The sequence below is a fragment of the Vanacampus margaritifer genome, chromosome 14 (genome assembly GCF_051991255.1).
Source record: "Vanacampus margaritifer isolate UIUO_Vmar chromosome 14, RoL_Vmar_1.0, whole genome shotgun sequence".
NCBI classification, from domain to species: Eukaryota; Metazoa; Chordata; class Actinopteri; order Syngnathiformes; family Syngnathidae; genus Vanacampus; species Vanacampus margaritifer.
The window spans coordinates 3,353,762-3,375,596 of NC_135445.1; the positions used below are offsets into that span (position 1 = coordinate 3,353,762).

The 21,835-nt window shown below is 42.1% G+C and overlaps 1 protein-coding gene across 1 annotated transcript; it reads right to left on the minus strand.

Annotated features, from left to right (window-relative positions):
- Positions 1 to 1,022: 1,022 nt before the first annotated feature.
- On the minus strand, positions 1,023 to 20,899 carry LOC144063857 (zinc finger SWIM domain-containing protein 6-like). The gene is made up of 13 exons (XM_077585783.1): positions 20,150 to 20,899; positions 11,909 to 12,259; positions 11,643 to 11,791; positions 11,410 to 11,560; positions 9,219 to 9,401; positions 8,922 to 9,083; positions 8,452 to 8,598; positions 7,152 to 7,466; positions 6,803 to 6,938; positions 6,579 to 6,736; positions 5,324 to 5,487; positions 5,182 to 5,263; positions 1,023 to 3,280 (listed from the first exon to the last, which is right to left on the minus strand). Exons 1-13 carry the CDS (start codon positions 20,535 to 20,537, stop codon positions 2,415 to 2,417), a joined length of 3,252 nt encoding a protein of 1,083 aa, XP_077441909.1. The 5' UTR covers positions 20,538 to 20,899; the 3' UTR covers positions 1,023 to 2,414.
- Positions 20,900 to 21,835: the final 936 nt, after the last annotated feature.

Here is a 21,835-nt window from a genome sequence, read left to right on the forward strand (position 1 = left end):
AATTTTAATCGCCTGACGCCCCAAATTTTTTATAATCTTGTCTTTTTTAAATCTTTTTTTTTTTTTTAAAGAAGAAAAGATTATTAAAAATTAGGGGTGTCAGGTGATTATTTTTTTTATTGTAATTAATCGCATGATTTTTCTAGTTAACTCACAATTTAAAAAAAAAATGTTTATTAAAATTTAGGGGCGTGATAATTTTTAAAGAATTGTAATTAATCGCATGACTTCACTAGTTAACTCACGATTAATAACACATTTTATATCTGTTCTAAATGTGCAATAATTATTTTTTCTAGGTTTTCATACTCTTGTTAACAAAAGTGGAAAAACATGTTTAACTAATAGAAATAGTTCAAATGAATTTTTGACGTCTATAGGCGTCAATGGCAGTGAATGGGTTAAGATGGTTAGAGGCAGTGGTGGTTTTTTGGCATGCGCAATATGTGAAGCCGCACAGGGTAGCTTGGCAACGTAACCCTGAACCCTAACCCAAGTTCTGAGTTCGGTCCCAGCCTTTGATGGTCATTAACTCTTTGACTGCCAGACGTTTTCAGAAAAGGGATGTCGTGGGTGCCAGCCGATTTTAATCATTTTGACTGATCTTTCGAGGTCCATAGAAAATTATGTGTTTGGACTATGGAAACACACATACGACCAAATGAAAGATTGGACTCTCATCTTTCATCAGAAAAAAAAGTTTGTTTCTACCTTATTCCGTTTTTCAGTAATCAACAATAGAAAATAGTTAGTTTCACCTCTGTTTTGAAACAAATGTCTTTTAACGTCTTTGGCACTCCTCCATAGGATTTTACTAAAGGTTATTTAACGTTTTTGGCAGTCAAAGAGTTAAATAGTACATTCTTTTTGTTTTTTTCTGGTACATTCTAACCATAGTTAGCTTTATCTATGTGAATCAAGCGTGATTAAAAAAAAAAAAAAGTGTCTAATATCAACTTTGTTTGGCAAAGCTAGCATTAGCATTAGCCTGCCGCCATCCAAACAAGAAGAACAACAGTTCATCCTTGTTAGAACCAAGAACTGAAACTTTAATGCAAAATCCAAATGTTTCTCTGAACAAGTTTACAAAACAGTGATTTAGTCACAAATAAACAAAAATCAGTATTAACAAACATCAGTTTCAGAAGCATGTTGATGCCGTGGTACAATCTTTTTTATGTAATAAATAACAAAAGGCGCTAACAACAACACCAACCGAAATGAGCTTTTCAAGCCAACCAACAAAAAAAAAAAATCAAAAATAAAAATCAAATTAAAGACACTTAACATTTGGTTGTCAGAACTCTGGTTTGCTTGTATGGAAAAAGCAGTTGGGAGAATGAATTCCTTGTAGTGTACCAGCAGGCCAAAGTGGACTTCGGGACCTTGAGCCGGACATAAAGAGTACGGAATAAACGCTCAAAACGGCTTCACGTGGTTGTTTTATAGCATTAAGACGACAAGGCGAGAAAAAAAAAAACGGCTGCTCGGGCCTACGGTAGAAGAACGTTTCTCGAGACAAAGTTCCCATGTGAAACGGAAGCCATTTTGTTGCGTTTTTTTTTTTTCCTCGCTCTTCTTTTCCACAAATGTGCTTTGCTCGTTCAACAACTGTCCTTCTGATATGTTGAGAAAAAAAAAAAAAAAAAAAAAAACGGCCCGCAGCTTCAAGTATTGTGCCTCACATAGACTCTTCTGTCATAACTTAACATTTGTTGCCCATAAAATTTTCATATTTACATTAAATGCTTTCGTTCTCGTATCTTCTTGTTCTTGTGTTGCTTTTTTTCCCCCCCCTCCCCCAAGAGACATCCCTGAGAAGGTTTCTGTGTAACGTCTGGCAAAAAAAACGAGCGAAACCAAACGAGGTTTTTCCTGAAACTGGAACACAAGGTGAGAACGCAAACACGAGGATTGGGGGGGGGGGCCCAAACCTATAGCGGGTTACATCTCGAACCCTTAACCCAATTGGAACCCTAACCGAACCTGACCATAAGATGAATTCTAACCCTGTACGAAGAAGAGGTACTGACTGGTCGCTCCATTTGGTTCAAAGCCGCTCGTTTTCTCTTTGAAACGGTTGGCAAAAGGGTGAGGCGGACGTTAAATGTTTATTCAGTGTAAGACTCGTTCATACCAAAAAAAAAAAAGTCTCACAGGCACCCAAGTGCAGTGAACCCAGTTTTCCCACGGTTCATCATTCGTTCCCTTGCTTACATCCGGTTTTTAAGAAAGGTCTGGAACGCATCCACTGGCGATAAAAGCGGGTTCACTGCACTCTTTCGTCATTCACATTTTGGCCCGATCGTTTTGAAATGTTCAAACTCTCAATAAGACTTTAGGCTAACTTCAAGTTGTAGGATAAAACTCAAGTAAAAGGTGGCGTTTTGGTCATTTCCATCCTCGCCGTCCCGTCAGCCGAAGCGCTCTCGGACCAGCATCATCAGCTTCTTTTTGCCCTTGTACATCTGCTTGAGGTTGTCGACGAACTGCGTGAACTGCGCGTGGCCCTCGTGCGCCATGACGAAGGTCTCGCGCGCCTTGCTGAGGAACTCGATGAACTCGCCGTAGTGCCGCGGGCTGATGTGCGTGAGGCGCGAGTGCGTGGTTTTGATGTAGGTGGCGATGGTGGCGTCCAGCAGGTGGCGCAGCGGCGCCTTATCCAGGGACATCAGCTTGGCGGCGTGCCTGCGGCTGTGCAGCGCCACCAGGCCGGGCGTGGTCAGCGTGCAGCGGCGCAGGATGTCCGACAGCACCGTGGCGCACTTGACGCTCTTCACCACCAGCGGGATGATGGCCGCCAGCTCGTTCTTGCCCAGCGAGTGGCTCAAGCCGCAGGCCCACAGGACGTCGTTGATGGCCGGGTGCGTGTCCTGGTTGTAGCTGAGCTTCAGGTGCGTCATGGCTAGCGTGGCTAGCTTGTAGGCCCGCATGGGGTAGCCGCGGTGCTCCATGTAGCGCGCGATGGTGAACAGCTGCGTGTAGCTCATGCCGGTGGCGGCGGCGGCGCTCAGCACGATCTTGTAGGCCGTCTCGAAGGCCACGTGGTCCTTCTCGCACAGCGTGAGGGCCGACAGGGCGCAGTTCTGCGGGTCCTTCATGGCGCACTGCAGCGCCAGCGTGTGCGCAGAGTTGTACAGGTTGTCCTGCTGCTGGGAGGTGGCGTGGAGGCGCGCGATGGTGCTGCCGGACATGATGCTGCTCGCCACCACGCTGGTGGCCTCCATGGGCGTGAAGAGGGTGTACCAGCTTTGCATGATGTTGTTCAGCGCAAACACACCTGAGACGCAAAATTACATTTTTATTTTATTTTTTGGTGGGAAAAAACTACCTGTACGATGCAACTTCAATTTCTGAAATAGCCATTGTCCAGTAATGCCGCATCCATTTTAACTCATCGTAATTAATTGCATGACTTCACTAGTTAACTCACGATTAATCACAAATTTGATATCTGTTCTAATACAATATAAAAAAAACACTAGGTTTTCATACTCTTGTTAACAAAAGTGGGAACAAATGTTAAACCAACAGAAATAGTTTAAATGAATTTTTGACGTCTATAGCCGTCAATGAGTTAATAAATGTCTTTTCATACTTTTCTATATTAATCCATATTTTCAGCAACAGTGTAGTTTGACCAGTAAACAGGAGGCGATGGTTTGAATCCTTTGACTGGTTGCAGTTCACATTTTCTTTTGATTCATTTATCATTCAACTACAATTAACTCATTCGCTACCATTAACGGCTATAGACGTCAAAAATTCATTTTAACAATTTCTATTAGTCTAACATTTTTTCCCACTTTTGTTAACAAGAGTATGAAAACCTAGGATTTTTTTTATTGTACATTTAGAACAGATATAAAATTTGGGATTAATTGTGAGTTAACTAGTGAAGTCATGCGATTACAAATTTTAATCGCCTGACGCCCCTCGTTTTTAATAATCTTTTCTTTTTTTAAAAAAAAAAAAGGAAAAAAGAAGAAAAAGATTATTAAAAATGTTGATTTTAATTTTTTTAAATTACTTAAAAAAAAACGAAGAAAATATTAAAAATTAGGGGCGTCAGGCGATTCAATTTTTTCGTAATTAATTGCATGACTTCACTAGTTAACTCACGATTAATCACAAATTTGATATCTGTTCTAATACAATATAAAAAAAACACTAGGTTTTCATACTCTCGTTAACAAAAGTGGGAAAAAATGTTAAACCAATAGAAATAGTTTAAATGAATTTTTGACGTCTATAGCCGCCAATGAGTTAATAAATGTCTTTTCATATTTTTCTATATTAATCCATATTTTCAGCAACAGTGTAGTGCGGCGGAGCTTTGACCAGTAAACAGGAGGCGATGGTTTGAATCCTTACTTTGACTGGTTGCAGTTCACATTTTCTTTTGATTCATTTATCATTCAACTACAATTAACTCATTCACTTCCATTAACGGCTATAGACGTCAAAAATTCATTTTAACAATTTCTATTAGTTTAACATTTTTTCCCACTTTTGTTAACAAGAGTATGAAAACCTAGAATTTTTTTATTGTACATTTAGAACAGATATAAAATTTGTGATTAATTGTGAGTTAACTAGTGAAGTCATGCGATTAATTACGATTACAAATTTTAATCGCCTGACGCCCCTCGTTTTTAATAATCTTTTCTTTTTTTTTAAAAAAAAAGGAAAAAAGAAGAAAAAGATTATTAAAAATGTTGATTTTTTTTTTTTAAATTACTTTAAAAAAAAACGAAGAAAAAATTAAAAATTAGGGGCGTCAGGCGATTCAATTTTTTTCGTAATTAATTGCATGACTTCACTAGTTAACTCACGATTAATCACAAATTTTATATCTGTTCTAAATGTACAATATTTTTTTTCTAGGTTTTCATACTCTTGTTAACAAAAGTGGAAAACATGTTAAACTAATAGAAATAGTTCAAATAAAGTTTTGACGTCTATAGGCGTCAATGGCAGTGAAAGAGTTAATAGTCATTTTCATTCAAATCTTAGCATTCAGCTATTAGCATTCCCAAACAATTTCTCCAAAAAATGCACTTTGTCTAGTTTACAAAGTGGTTACATAAAATTAAAATTTTGGGATCAAAAATTGGTGTCTCAAGGCTCAAGCTCGTCCCGATCGTCATTCGTCTTCAACACTTCGCAATGTCAACTCACCCACTGCGGTGGCACACGTGACAAGCCAGCGTACCATGTCTCGCCTTCGCCAGTTGAGGGTGGACAGCGTCATCCTCATCACCTGCAAAAGAGCGGCAATGAGCAAAAGAACGTACGGGACGGCAAAGACGGTGCGCCTTACCTGGAGTCCCAGTTCCAGAGAAACCTTGAGCATCGTCAGGTCGGGCAGGCTGTCCATCATGGTGGCGATCTTGAAGGCGTCCTGGGCCAGCTTGAAGATGTGCGACGAGGAGTGGATGTTCTTCTGGATGGACTCCAGCACCGTTTGCAGCTTGTGAGCGTCACCTGACGACACACATACTCCAAATATTGTGGGATGTGCCAATAAGGAGACAGTGGTGGGGTCTTTTCTGGACTTGTGGACACATTCCAGACTCACCCCTAAGAATTTGCCATTTATTTTCGCTCTTTCCACATGCTAAATGTCCCAAAATCGATTTTATTTCAATTATTTTATACTATCTTGCCCTTGTTTGTGTGTGCCTTTATTGGGAGCATTGTTCATGTTGTACACAATTTGGCCATTTAGGGGCAGTGTGGTTCTGCTCGTTCTGATACACTGTTAAGTTGTAGCCACATAGAAGCAAAAAGTCATGATCAAGCTATTCCAATAAAAGTTTTTTTTTTTTTTGCAGTGTGGGATGTTAAGATGCTTCTCCTGTCATTTTTTTGAGTGATAAAAGTGCCACGAGTAGCGCGCTAATTAGCATGAGTGAGTCAGACTGGAGTAGATCATGACAATTCTTTGCATAGCTATAAATTGAAGCAGAAATCATTGTCAATCAAATCATTTTTAATCTAAAATCGTTCTTAAACGATAATGGATTCTGAATCAAATCGCAGACCCAAAAATCGGAATCGAATCGAATCATGAGACAGTCAAAGATTCCCAGTCCTAATTAATATCACACTATGAACCTCACAATACGATAATTGTCATGATATTGTGAGGAGGTTGGTGATAAAAAAAAAAAAGGTGGGGGTGGGGAGAGCTTACGACTGTATGTAAAAAAATTAAAAAAAAAAAATTGTTTGCAATGTTGTGTTTGGCTAGAGCGGGCCAAAAGTTTTTGTTCTTTTTGTCGAGTATGCTGAAAAGTATTTGCTGGTATGACTGATTTATAGGAATGAAAACTGTCACAGTCACCAAAACATTCCCATTTAAAATTAAACTGCACTATTAAACTAACCACCAGAGGGTGCTAGAACTGCACAAATGGAATACAACCTCGCTTTGTTAACAGACGTGCCGCTAACGTGACATGACGACGACGCTATTGTGGCAATTTCAATCTCGCAATTTTAATCTCATTTTTTGAAAGAGAGGTATCAATGCAAACCAGGAAAAAAACAAAAAAAAAAAACTCCTGACGCACCATTGGCAGCGGTGAGCATGGTGGACGCCAATTCACATTGCTGGGACTCGATGTGGCTGAGCGTGAACCAGCGAGGGTAACGACTGGCCACCACCGACACGATGTGATGCGAGCGCGACAGGTCGCCGGACGCCAAGCTCGACTCCAGGACCGGCAGCCTTGAACACAAGACGGCGACATTAGCCAATGATGCGCTAAGAAGTCGGCACGAGAATTCCACCCACCTCATGGCCCTCAGTGCAATTTTGTAGGCAAGCTCGGCATCGTGAGGTAGCAGCGAGGTGAAGAGATACTTGGCGAAAGTGTGCATGGGGACGCTCTCTCTGTATAGCAACTGGCCCAGGCCGCTGTACGGACCGGCTGGAGTAGGAGGAGCACAACGGAAAAACATCGTTACGCAAAATCCACGCGTTCCACAGCTGGTAACAATGGGCCAAAATCTTTAGAACTTGATCATAAAATGTCTGCTTCAAACCAAAATGGCAGCCGTCCCGTATCGCCAACATGCCGCCCAAATTCATGCTAGCTCCAGGGGCGGAATTATCCGGAAGTTCCCGTTGGATTTTGACTAACCCTCCAGCAAGATGGCGGCCTGCTTGCGGAAGACGTTGACCAGCGCGTCGTCCAGCTCCAGCTGTTGCAGTTTCGCCAGCAGCTGCTCCTCGTTGCGACACACCTTCTCCTGCGCGTACAGCCCGTCGGGCATGACCCGCTGCTGCCCCAGGCCGATCAGCGCCACCTCCGCCGCCAGCGCCAGCGGCGTCTCGCCCGCATCCACGGCCGCGTCCGCCTCCGTGAGGGTGCTGAAGAGGGTGCCCACGGGGTCCAGGGGGTGTCCCACCCAGCCCTCCAGGTTGGTGACGGACGTCATGCCCGTGTGCAGCACCTCTGCCCACACACACGCCCGCCATCTTAAATGTTACTACAGCAAGGAGAGCTACGGGTAATTATTTTTTCGTTCGAACGGAACGATTTTAAATGAAATGTTAAATTGGCATAAATGCTCATTTCCGTAGTAAAATAATATAATATAATAAACTATAATATTTGGTTTACAAATTTACACTTTTTTTATTACTCAAATTGGTCTAAAAAAAAGTATACATTATATATATATTTTTTATTTTTATTTTTTTTATTAAATAATGTGCTAATTGATTTGGTGTGAATAATAAAGACATGCAATAGCATATGTAATTTTGCATATATATGCCCATTTCATTTTTATTGTATAAAAATGTGAAATTAGCGTGATTTACTACTTTTATTAAAATAATATGTCTGTTGCATTAATTTATCTTTTAAATGAATTAAAAAAAAATCTTTTTATTTACCTATTTAAGTAATTTGCTAATTTATTTACGGTAAATAAACTAATAGTAAAACACACATTTTTGGCACACATATTTACAGTTTATAGAAATGTAATTATAAAATTAGAATGTATTATTCTATTATCAAAAAGTCAGTTTCATCCTCAAATTACAATTTTTTTTAAACTTTTATATTCCTTTTTAGTTTGTTTTTTTCAATAATGAATTTGAAAACTGAACAAGAGTCATTATTAAATTACGTAATTTGTTATTTGTTGCCTTAACTTTGAACTATTTTCCCTCAAATTACCTAAAATAGATTTTTTTTTTTCATTCATCTTATTAGCCAACTGATTTTAAGATTTAATTTTGTCACCATAGTTTTAAACTGTTCAAATGAGCATGAGTTATTTTATTGTATTAATTTGGTAATTTTGCTCCAACAATTCATTTAAAATAAATGATTTTGTTTTAGATCAAATTAATAACATGACAATGAATATGGATTATTATACATTATTAAGCGACCCAAAAAAAAAAAAAAAAAAGTGAGCAAAGACCTTTCTTGTGAGTACAGAAGAACTCGAGCTGCTTTTGCTGCTGCCGCCGCAGTGTGTTGACCACCGCCACAGCCAGCCGGAGCGCCTCCTTGGAGTACCCGTGAGAACGCAGGGCGTCCACGCGGGCACACGCCGTAGGTACATGCTCTGGAAAGAAAAATGATTGGCCACACAGACACCAAAAAAAAAAAAAAAAAAACCATACACTTGCTCTGTATATTGTGACTGCTCCGTGTTAAGGTTTCTTCTTACCATTATAGCTATGCTAATTACCGTTAGCATGGCTAACTTTAGCTTTACCCTCCTTTCTTATTTTTCTTTTTTTTTAAATTTAATATATACACAGTCACAGTAGTTTTTCTATTTCCACATTTTCATTTGATATTTTTGACATTTTTGTCCACAGTGGTTGACTTCAAACGCGAGCGCTAAGCTAGCAGATTTCCGTTAAGCGGTTCTGTTGATCTCACCATGCCACAGGGGCCACCCCCGGCTGTTGAAGAGGTCCAGGTTGTCTTGGCAACAGCGTTCGGCGTTGTGGTCCTCGGTGAGGATGCGCTGCAGGTGGGGATCTTGCCAGTGCAGGTCGCAGGCCTCTATGGCCCGCGTGAACACCGTGCGCTGAGCTTGTTCTGAGCGGTGGCGGAAGTGGAGCGTTTAATTTCATGTCCACAAAACGAGCTTCTTAATGGCTTCATGTGAAGAAGAGTCCCCTCCCAGGCCTGATTACATCTAAAAAGAGTAGTTTTACGTTGTGGAGTCCTCACCGGGGTTGGCGTTGTGTCCTCCCGGTACGGCGTTGGTGAGGTTGCTGAGCTGGCTGCCGCCCTGGTTTCCGTCTTCCAGGGGGCACACGTCCACGCCGTTCCAGCGGCAGAGTTGCAGCAGCCAACCCGATTTCTGGTCGGCGTTACACTGGGGGTTGAGGACGATGCACATCCACAGCGCCCCTGCACCAACGCAAAGCCATACCTCGTCATTGAGCTCGTAACGGTTAGCATTGTTAGCATGTTGTAGTAGCATCTGATATTGTGTACGATGAACACCTTTTAAGATGTCACATGCTAACATTTCCACCGCCGCCAGTGGCACAGACGGGAGACAAAAAGGTTGTAGCATTTTTGCGTCGCTAGCTTGCCATCAGTAGAATCTGATATTGTGTATGTAGCGACAATAGATAGCATGTAAGCAACGTAGCACTGTTAGCACGCATTAGTAATATATTATACTGCACGTTGAACACTTTTTGATAGAACCGCAAGCAAGTTAGCATTGTTAGTATGTATCAGTCGCAACTGATATTGCAAGTGGACTCTTCTGGCGGACACCTTTTGATAGTTGACTAAATCGACACTGCTAGCACGTTAGCATCAATCGCTATATCACTACCATTTGATATTGTGCACCTCGCCTCCCGTGCCACCTTTAACTGAGCTACGCGAAACACTACTTCATCTCAAGTTACCAGAGCTTTCACGTTAACAAAATAATTTATTTTCCCATGCAGGCGGCCATAAATGATCTGCTTTTTGTCTTTTTCTTGTTCTGTGTCTTCTACTTGTAGAGAACAACAAGCCCACTGGATGCGCACTGTGCAAAAATGGGGAGGCGCGAAGACGGTGAGAGAACAATGGACAATGAGCGCCGATGAATAAAGGATGACAGATGACAAGAGCAAGAAAACAGCGGAGGTGAAGACGAGAGGGAGGGAGGATGGAGATGGTTTGGGGGGGGAGGGGCCTCTTTGTTCAGAGTCCGCCAAGGACAACAACACGGGGGAGTAAAGCTAGGATTTATGGTGGCAAAACACAGTCATGTTTGTCAGTTTCTTTTTTTTTTTTTTAAGGGATGGGATTGGGTCGGAAACGCCTTCTCTGCACTTGACACGCTGCCCCCTACTGACAGGGAGGAAAAAGTGACTACTGTTAGCAAGTTCATGTTAACATTTGTACAGCACTAACGGTAATGCAAATGTTTGCAGTAAGGATGAATATGACATTATAGTTACTATTTTTGTACAGCTCTTAGTAGACATGAGTGCTTTAATGCAGACTCTTTCCATGTCTTTTAGTTTTTATTATGTAAAGATTTTTTTTTTACATTACTATTACTATTTCAGACAATATTTACAATTGATAAACCATATTACGGTAGAGGTAAAAAAAAATAAATAAGGTAGAGGTATTTTTTTTCTCTTATTTTTTTTTTAAATCACAGTGTCACAGTAGTTTTTTTATTTCCACATTTTCATTTGATATTTTTTTACATTTCGGTTAATCAATTACACTAATTTAAATTACTTCTAAATAAAACAAATTGCATGTTTTAATTTTATTTAAATTTACCGCAAGTAAAAAGTGAATTAACTAATCAATTATAATTACATTAATTGAAAATAATACAAACGATTTGACTTAAGCGTGTAACATTTGTAAAATGTAATTGAATATGTTAATTCGCAGTAATCAAATTACAAATTATACAATTAAAAAGAGGACCTATTTTTCTACTATTTCACATCGTTTTTTTAACCTGAGTCCTTTGAATTCTTAACTCTTTGACTGCCAAAAAACGTTAAATAACGTTTAGTAAAATCCTATGGAGGAGTGCCAAAGACGTTAAAAGACGTTTTTTTCAAAACAGAGGTGAAACTAACCATTTTCTATTGTTGATTACTGAAAAACGGAATAAGGTAGAAACAAACTTTTTTTTCTGATGAAAGATGAGAGTCCAATCTTTCATTTGGTAGTATGTGTGTTTCCATAGTCCAAACACATAATTTTCTGTGGACCTTGAAAGATCAGTCAAAAATGCTTAAATCTGCTGGCACCCACGGCATCCCTTTTCTGAAAACGTCTGGCAGTCAAAGAGTTAATGTCCTCTGTAATTCTCGACCATTATGATATTTTGACAAAAGCACGTTGATAATTTTTATTATTTTTTTTAAAAGGCAAGTACCGAGTTCATCCCAGAGCTGCCTGTACTTGTCGGTCATGGTGGTCTCCTGTTGGCGCCACAGCGCCAGCCGGGGGTCCCCCATGAACTGCTCGGTGATCAGCGTCAGCATGCGGGCGCCGTTAGAGTCCCGCATCTTCAGCATCTCCCGCACCTGCGACCAAACAATTGTGAGCGAATGCATTGGAGGAGGACGGCGGGCGGCGGGCGGGGGGGGTCGGCGGGGGTCCGCTTGCCTTGCTGAAGAGGAGGTTGAGATGCTTGCCGGAGCCGTGGTAGCTGCACTGAGAGAGGAAGTGCTTGACCTGCTCCTGGACCTGCTCCTCGTCCAGATGCCAGCAGTTGTCGTCGTCCACGCTGGCCCCGGCCGTCGGGTCAGGAGCGCCTGAAGACCACCACAAGTTCAGGACCATAATCCCATTTTTTTTTCTCTCAGCGCTGTAAATTTTTTGATTTTTTTTTGTAATGGTCGACCGCGAGTAGGCGCGAGTGCTGCGCTCACCGTGCACCTGGTTGATCTCGGAGTTGCGCAACAGGATCTCGTCGGCCAGCTTCTGCGCGGTGGGCAGCACCTCGGTGTGGTGCACCGTGATCAGGTACTGGACCAGCTTCTGCAGCTGGTCGCGGTTCATCTGGAACAGCGCCTCCGAGATGGGCAGCCGCAGCTTGACCTGCCCGGGGCTGCGCACGCGGTACAGCGCCAGCGCCACCACGTGGGCGCAGTAGAAGATGTCCTTGTTGCCGCAGCTGCACGTCACCGCCGTGATCTTGCAGCGGTCGAAGCTCACGCTCACGTTGCACCGCAGCTCCGGCTCCGAGGACGGCTCGCGCACCGTGCCGCTCAGGTGGAAGCCTGCGCCAGGCAAGAAAGGTGACGGTAAATCGCACGTTTGATGAGCTAGTTTGCTGCCTAAACGGGTTGTGACAGTTTTAGCCATTTCCGCCTAAATGGGTTGCAATAGAAAATGTAAATCAAGACACAGCAAAGATTCGTGGGGGGCCAACAGTTTTTGGTGTAGCAGCGATTATATGTTAACACAACGTGTCGTCAACTAGTTTGCTGCCTGAACGGGTTGAGAAAAAAAAAAGAAAAAAGTAATACCCCAAGCAAAGTTCTGTGCTGGAAAAATTCCAAATAAGATTTTTTTTTTTTGATGCACCAGCAATTACATGGGGAACATAATACGTAGTCAACTAGTTTGCTGCCTGAACGGGTTGAAAAAAAAAAAAAAAAAAGTAATACCCCAAGCAAAATTCTGTGCTGGAAAAATTCCAAATAAGAGATTTTTTTTTTTTGATGCACCAGCAATTACATGGGGAACATAATACGTAGTCAACTAGGTTGCCGCCTAAATGGGTTGCAACAGAAACTTTACCTTCTTTATGTTCTATTCAAAGTTTTGCGGTGGACCTTCTACAAGTACGGCTTGTGGTGTAATAGCAGTTATAAGTGTTGTCAACAACTAGTTTCCTGTCTAAACAGGTTGCTGTAACGGAGATGCTTTGTGCTAGCTCAGTCATCCTCATGGCGCTGCGGCTCCTCTATACGGGACAAGAGACAACAAGATGAACCTGTTTGTTGGATGAACAAGTCTGCCGCCTTGACGGGTAGCGACGGAAAGCCAAAGTAGCCAACAAGTTTGGCGCGTAAACAGGTTGCAATAAAAATTGTAAACAAAGCTGGAGGAGAACGGAGTGTTGTGATACATAAATTGGAGTCAACTAATTTGCTGCCTAAGTGGGTTGCAATTTCAAACTGCATATGTAGCTGGATAAGAGATAGAACCCTTTTCAACTAAGATTACACTGTTGTTGATGCAATAACAATGATGTGTTAACCACGTTGCCGCCTAAACGGGTTGCATTAGAAACTGTAAACAAAGTTGGAAGAGAGTAAAGTTACTTTCCCGGGCATTTTCAACTAAGATAAGACTTTTGGTGCAATAGCGATTAAATGTACTACGATGAGTAAAGTCAACCGATTTACCGGCTAAACGGGTTGCAATACAAGCTAACAAAGATAGACGAGAGCAAAGTTTTGCCAGGAATGTGACAGTCTGTGGCTAGCTGCACCGATCTCAACCTCTGTTGTGTTTTTATTTGTGCCTTTCATGACTCATCTGAAGGAAATTGTAAAAAATAATTAGGCTAAGGATGCTAAAAGCTCATTAGCGGCTAACAGGTAGCACTCAGGGTAGCATGGCTGTTGATTGCTTGTTTTTGTGTCCCTCCTCCCAGCGTGCCCGAGATGCCTTTGCTGGCCCGCATCTCCTCGGGTGACAGATTAGCCTCCCCATTGTCACAACAAAAAAGTGGCCACTTGAGCACACAAAGCGCACCTTGGCCCTAGAAGCGCTTGTTCACGCCTCAACGGGCAGCTTTGGCCTTTTTGTGAGTTTTTCTTTGTAAAGAATGACCTGCCGTCGACCCCCCGCCTGACGGACATGAGCCTCGGGCGCGAACGCGGTCGTCCTCTTTGGCTCACCTATTGAGGCGGCACCGCCGCGTCGGGTGGCGGGGGTGGAGGAAGGAGTGCCGTTCCCGTGCGGAGCGGCGAACTGCATTATGCAATCGGGCCTGGAGAGGAAGTGCATGACAAAATGCTGAGCTCAGGACTCTGGCTCGCCGCCAACCTCCCGACGCACTCAGCTGAGAGCGTAGCAAGTTTTTTTTCTTCTTCTCTCCTCCGTTACGTCAGCGACAGGCATGCCGGGAGCAGGGCCGCCTCGATGTGGAGCACGCGGGAAGTTGGCGGAGACTGATGCTACAGCATTTACCACACTAACAGACCCATTCAAATGGCGCACTAAAAAAGCAGGCTTTATTCAATTAAATTCAAATTAACATCGCAATGCAGTGGAAAACAATTTTTAAATTTCAAATGCTACCATTAGAAAAAAATCGAATTTAAATACTTAACAGCACACGTTTTAGAAGTGTCGGTAAAATCAGTTTTAGCCGGGTGAAACCCTGTTAAATCTTGTGGCTTCATGATAAAGCAGCCAGGAATTAAAATGTAGTTTCTGCGGTCCAAACACATTCGCACAATAAAGCTAAAGCTAAAGGTTTGAGCCCTAATAAGATAACTGTGCCAGAACCTCCCCAAAAACAATACCATCCTCATCTGATTGTTGGGGGGCCCTGATGAGCCTGATTAGCCTTCAGAGTGGGTCAACATATGGGGGAGCGGCAAGCGCCACTCAAGTGGCTTTTACCACTAATGTGCTAAAAGAAGGCTATTAGTGTGTGTGTGTGTGTGTGTGTGTGTGTGTGTGTGTGTGTGTGTGATGATTTAGAACCCTTTCAAATTGAGGATTTGAGTTAACTGGGTCAAAGTGTGGACACCAGTCGCTTATCGTGCTAGCATGCTATGCTAATCACTGGAGAAGTCTTTGCGCTAGCATGCTATGCTAATCACCGGAGAAGTCTTTGCGCTAGCATGCTATGCTAATCACTGGAGAAGTCTTCGAGCTAGCATGCTATGCTAATCACTGGAGAAGTCTTCGCGCTAGCATGCTATGCTAATCACTGGAGAAGTCTTCGCGCTAGCATGCTATGCTAATCACTGGAGAAGTCTTCGCGCTAGCATGCTATGCTAATCACTGGAGAAGTCTTTGCGCTAGCATGCTATGCTGATCAATGGAGAAGTCTTTGCGCTAGCATGTTATGCTAATCAACGGAGAAGTCTTTGCGCTAGCATGCTATGCTGATCACTGGGGAAGTCTTTGCGCTAGCATGCTATGCTAATCACTGGAGAAGTCTTTGCGCTAGCATGCTATGCTAATCACTGGAGAAGTCTTTGCGCTAGCATGCTATGCTAATCACTGGAGAAGTCTTTGCGCTAGCATGCTATGCTAATCACTGGAGAAGTCTTTGCGCTAGCATGCTATGCTAATCACAGGAGAAGTCTTTGTCCTAGCATGCTATGCTAATCAATGGAGAGGTCTTTGCGCTAGCATGCTATGCTAATCACTGGAGAAGTCTTTGCGCTAGCATGCTATGCTAATCACCGGAGAAGTCTTTGCGCTAGCATGCTATGCTAATCACCGGAGAAGTCTTTGCGCTAGCATGCTATGCTAATCACCGGAGAAGTCTTTGCGCTAGCATGCTATGCTAATCACCGGAGAAGTCTTTGCGCTAGCATGCTATGCTAATCACCGGAGAAGTCTTTGCGCTAGCATGCTATGCTAATCACCGGAGAAGTCTTTGCGCTAGCATGCTATGCTAATCACCGGAGAAGTCTTTGCGCTAGCATGCTATGCTAATCACCGGAGAAGTCTTTGTGCTAGCATGCTATGCTAATCACCGGAGAAGTCTTTGCGCTAGCATGCTATGCTAATCAATGGAGAAGTCTTTGCGCTAGCATGCTATGCTAATCAACGGAGACGTCTTTGCGCTAGCATGCTATGCTAATCAACGGAGAAGTATTTGCGCTAGCATGCTATGCTAATCAACGGAGAAGTATTTGCGCTAGCATGCTATGCTAATCAACGGAGAAGTCTTTGCGCTAGCATGCGATGCTAATCAACGGAGAATTCTTTGCGCTAGCATGCGATGCTAATCAACGGAGAAGTCTTTGCGCTAGCATGCTATGCGAATCAATGGAGAAGTATTTGCGTTTTTTTTTTTTTTTTTTCCATCCTAAAAGCAGGAATGCGGTTACCAACTTTACGGGAAAAAGACGCCTTGTTGACAAGTAGGCGCATGCCGGGTTGACTTGTTAGTAGGTGACAAATTTTTCTTTTCATTAACAATAAAACAAAAATCAGGTTGAACTCGCAACGCAACAACAACAGCAAAAACGCGCTCGGACCCGGAGAACCTGATTAGTGGCGATTAAAAGGAACCATGACCAAAGTACAATGAATTTGTCGTGGAACCCGATGGAATGAAGTCAAGTCAAGTCATGAAGTTTCATGGTTGTTGTTGCTCTAAAATGAACGGTGGCTACTGTACTGTTGAGGGAATTTTTTTTATTTGGAAGTAAATTAACTCATTCACTGCCATTGACAAAAATTTATTTGAACTATTTTTATTAGTTTCACATTTTTGTTAACAAGAGTATGAAAGCCTAGATTTTTTTTTTTTTACATTTAGAACAGATACAAAATTTGTGATTAATCGTGGGGTAACTAGTGAAGTCACGCAATTAATTACAATTAAAATTTTCAATCGCCTGACGCTCCTAATTTTTAATAATAGTTTCTTTTTTTTTAAAAAACATTAAAAATTTAAAAGATAATTGCAATTATTTTATTTCTTTTTCTTAAAAATAAATGATTTTTAAAAATTAGGGGCGTCAGGCAATTAAATTTTTTAAATCGTAATTAATTGCATGACTTCGCTCGATTAAATCACAAATTTTATATCTGCTCTAAACATTAAAAAAAATCTATGTTTTCATACTCTTGTTAACAAAAGTGAAAAAAAAAAAAGCGAAACTAATAGAAATAGTTACAACGAATTTATGACGTCTATAGCCGTCGATGGCAGTGAATGAGTTAAGTTACGAGCTTGGTCGCGGGATAAATGAAACCCATAAATTAAAGCACCAGTCCTCTAAGAAATAATTCCAGTTGCAATTTTGACAATTCTGGGGATTTTTCGGTCCAGGGAGCCCAGTTGGAGAAGTCCTGATGTGGCTCGTTCCGAGTTTGCGCCCAAAAGGCCACACAGACGTGGAGCAGACGGCATTAGCATTCCAATGAAGCGTGCGGAGTAAATGGGATTACAGGCCCCGAGGTGTGCGAGTGCGCTTGGGGGTGGGTTGGGGTGTGGGTGGGGTGGGGGGGGAGGGGGTAATCAAAAGAAACGACAACCGCCACAACTGGGGCGGATTCCTCGAAGGCTGCCGCTCAATGTCGAGCCTCGGCGATTACGCAAACTCACACCCCAAAACCAATTGGCTGCAGACTGGGGAGTCAATCACCCCCCCCCCCCCCCTGTTTTTTTTTGGGTGTGGGGGGGGCTGCTTTTGTGCTCAATATGCTTCCGGCTTCCAAGTCTCTTGGCTACTTGACGAGGGTAGTGGAAGGTGCTCTTGTTTGTTTGTTTGGGGCGACAGGAAGCTCCCAAAGACGCACGTGAACATGAAAACAGGAAATGGAAAATTGATTAGGGACAGAACCGATTATCGGCCGGGCAGATTATCGGTGCTGATATTTGTCATTGGAGCATGAAGGTCGATAAAGCTGGTATTTCACTGTAGCGAATTTGGGGTTTTGAGATTTGTAAGACAGTTTTGACTTGCCGTGAACACATTTGGAACATATTCAGACAATTTTTCCACCGCGAAGATCTTTTTTTAGTTTTTAATTTATCTTAACACGTGCTAATGACCCTGGAAGCTCCCTGCAATTTTTTTTTAAACAAATCTGTCAATATAGTTTAAAAAATAAACATTTTTTTTTTTACACTAATAGTTTCTCTGCAAATGAATATCGGCTTGAAATATCGGTTATCGGCCTCCTTGACTACTTAGAATCTGTATCAGTATCGGCCTTGAAAAAAAACATTTCGGTCTATCACTAAAATTTAGATTACTGTAGCATGTTGAACTGAGACTACAAACTAATGCTGCCACTATTGAATATTTTTATAATCGATTAATCAGATTCATTTGTATTTTGCTTTGAATGGTACTACAAAAAGCATTTTTTTTCCCTGATTAGTGTTTATTAACCAGTGATTGATGTTTATTTTGTACTTTGTATTCGTATTATGATTTTTTTTTTTTAAGGGGGGAAACAGATATGTGCAAAAATCTTAATCTTATACAGAAATCGGTAAACAATTACTGTTAATATGCTGAAATCAAGAGGACTTGGACCATTTTGAATTAAAAAAAAAACACTCCAAACGATTACTCGATTAACAAAATAGTTGTCGATTAATCGATTCATTTCGACAGCTCTACAACAAACGTTTACGTGGGCCGTAAACGCGCCGACATCAAACTAGCTAAAGCTAAAACCTTCGATCAGGCACAAATATAAATTGTTTAATCTTTTCAAGCATTATTAAAAAGCTTAGCAAAATAGAATTGTGAGAATAGCTCGAACAAATACATTAGCGCTCTTAAATGGTCAAAATGTCCGTTAAGTGTCGTAAAAACTCCGCCCCGCTTCGTTTTGTGGAAGCCGTGTAGCGTATCATGAAACAATTAAAGTCTGGATGTTTTTTTTTTTTTGAGGACCACAAATGAAAATAGGTCGTTCGGTTCGAGTTGATCGCCGTAATGCGATAATACATCTCGTCCGCCTCATACTTCTGACGTGAGCAATCTCATTGTTGCGTAATAAGTGATTGAATTAGCCACTCGTGGCTCTAAGATCTTTGAAAAAGACTTTGATATGATGAGGTTGGGAAGGGTTTTGTTTTTGCGACACGTTAAAGGCTCTTTGTTTGCTCGGGGACGCGGCGTATGTACAGATTGCGATGAGGACGCCTGGCTCTGGCCGGCCGCGTTCGTCCCATTTCAACGAGAGCGCAAATTAGCCATTGATTGGTGATTTGGAGTTATGGTATTTGGTAGCGATACAAGGTTTAAAACCAATTTGAGCAAAGCTTTGCTTTAGGAACTCAAATAAGATTTGGGGGATTTTCTGAGACGTTTTTGAATATATATATTTATTTTTTTATTTTTTACAGGTGAATGTGACCCGCAGGAGGGTTTGTAAATACAACATGATGCATTTTCAAGCACAGAAAACACTTTTGGTGTCAATTCCGCAGAGAACTCAGAACCACACGGCTTCTCTTCCCTGCGATGTTCACACGCTGCTGCCGTCTTACGCGCTACAAAAACCTGGTTGCATTAACCTGAGCAACTTTTTCAATTTGTTGTAGTTGCTGGCGTAGTTCCAACGTTGTTCTTTGCTTTTACGTGAGTATTTTTCGACTCTTATTCCGCTCACTACAGTTTTTCATCTTCATGTAATTCGTGCGCTGTGATCTGCCGAAAAGCGTTGACATTTCAGCCCACAAGAACTTTTTTTTTGTTGTAATCGCCGCTTGGTGATCTTATTATGTGGTTTATGAATGTAAACAAACTAAATTTAAGAGAATTTTGACGCTGAAGTTGGCGTAATTTTAATTATTTTACAAAATCTATTTTAGTGTTTGTAATATTGTTGTATAACATAAGCATGTGCAGATTTATGACATTCGTGTTGATTAAATAATACTAGTAATAATCATTCACTCACTATTTATTTACTCTATACTTGAGTAGTTTTTTCACCTTTTTATTTTTTATTTTTGATGTGTTTTTTTTCTTTGATGTGTTCCAAAATAAAATACACTGTACAGTACATAGAACAGCTTCAGTTAATACATTTGGCTTTGATGAAAGTAAAAGTTAAAACATATACATCTTACAATAAATACTAAAATCACCAAAAAAAAAGGATTAAGACAGGCAGTACATTTTGAAAACATTCCAGCCAGCTCAAACATTTTTTTGGGGTGTCAATTCCACACAGAAAGCAGAAGCGTTCCGTGTTCAAACTTTGCACAAAAGCTTGCCAAGAGGCTTAAAAACGCTTCTTTTGTGCGTTTGCATTTTAATTCCATTTAGGGCGTTTAAATGTTGCAATGGAAATGCAAAGTGCCCAAAGCAGCGCTCACACGTTCCCATTGAGCCGCTTTTAAAGCCCCATTGTCGCCCTCTTTCTTCCTTTGTGGCCGCTCCGCAATTCCTTGTTTTTCTTTCGCCATATTTAAAAGCAAAATACGAACTCACCAACTTGCAGGACGTTGTCCACGCAGCCGCTCTCCAGGAGGGCGACGCCGCGGCGGAAGGGCAGCCGAGTATCGTCGCCGCTCTCCGGTCCGCCGAGCTCCTCCGCCCCGCTTCCGAAAGACGAATACATGCAGATTTCGCGCTCGCTCCTCGGGAAGGACCAGTACACTATCCGCCGCTGTACGGGCTCCGGAATCCGCTCGAAACACTCCTCCACCCGCTGGAAAGGCCACTTTTCCGCCACTCGCCTCGCCGCGATGTCCAACAGCGACTCCGGGCTCTGCGTGTCCGAAGAAGCGGCGGCGGCGGCGGCGGCTCGCTGGCCCGGCCGACAAGCGGAGCCGTGGCCCGGTCTGAAGCAGAGCCGCTTGGGCGCACGGTCCGCCATGCTAGCTTGGCTCAAAATGCAACCGAGTAGGGGGGGGAAGTCAACGCAGCATATGCACGCGAGTAGGAGGCGATAATGTTAGCCACGACTCGGTTGTTAGCACAATCATCCTTTTAAGGAGCCCGTGTTGGGGGGAAGGGCTTCCGTAGGCTTGTTGACAAATGAAGAGAAGGCGGGTCTCTCCGGTCCGGTTAGCTTCCTTCGAAATGCCACACGGCCTGTTAGTAAAGATTTTTGCGAGCCGCGGAATTAAGACGCTTCCAGGCGGCGAGGGAGGGGGGTTCTAATTGCCACTTTTCCCGGTGGGCGTCGAAGTAAGGAGAAAGGCGGTAGCTTAGAGGCGGCCTGTCTGTCAACACTGGAGCCTCGTGGTGGTGTGGAGGGAGGGGAAAGGGGAGGGCCCTAACGCAACACCCGCCCCGTGTGACGTTTAGGGGGGCACTGGAATGTGGGAGCGTTTAAAACCCACACGTCTAGATTTCGAAATCAGTGTCAGCATGAGCCAGGGAAGGAAGTAGGTATCAAAAGGTAAAGGGCTGCATTTCCCCCCTAAAGTCTGAACGGTCACAATGTCCATAAAATAACCTGATTTGAAGCAAAATGGCCGACTCGTGACTTATTTTGGAGTCTACTGATGATAAACAACATGTCTACCATATTTCATATTACTAAGTGAAACTTGACTTTGGTGGCTGAATTATTTTATCCCGTCTCCTAAATTCAAGGATGATTTTTGTCTTGCACGGTCCCTAACCCCCAAAAATGAAAATTTAATGGATTTTAAATAATTGAGCTCACAATGTTTGAGGGGCACAGATAAAGTCAATGTGAAGCCTGAGAGGGGCATTAGGAATTTATTATTTTATCACAGCCTATTTATTATTAATACCATTAGCATTCATAGACAAAAGTAGGGGCTAGTGGTGGATGTTAGCACATTAGCATCCTTAGTTGAACTATATACACACACATAAAAGATCTAAAGAAACAATTATTCAAGTTTTGTTCGTCTAAGCATTTTGCGTTATTACATTATTTTTTTGCATTTATTATTATTACGACTATTTTTCGATGTCTTTTAATGTGACTCGCTGCTGCTATTGAGATGCAACCAAACGACATTTCGTTGTATTTTACAATGACAAAGTTTATCTTAGTAGTAGACTATTTCAAGTTGTGTTTTGGTTAACAGCATGTCATTCTCTTCGATTTTGTTTTACACCTTGAGATGGTGATAAACTGCTGCTGCTTGTCGTGAAATTCACAAGCCACCATGTAAAAATACTTAGTCCATTTTT

Bases quoted from the DNA above. Each gene is read 5' to 3' on its own strand.
- LOC144063857 (XM_077585783.1), bottom strand. From the start codon at position 20,537: ATGGCGGACCGTGCGCCCAAGCGGCTCTGCTTCAGACCGGGCCACGGC. The intron at 8,599-8,921 runs GTGAGATCAACA...TTTTCTTTCCAG, and splicing joins GGGGTGGCCCCTGTGGCATG to AGCATGTACCTACGGCGTGT. The intron at 7,467-8,451 runs GTCTTTGCTCAC...GTGTGTGGGCAG, and splicing joins CTTCTGTACTCACAAGAAAG to AGGTGCTGCACACGGGCATG.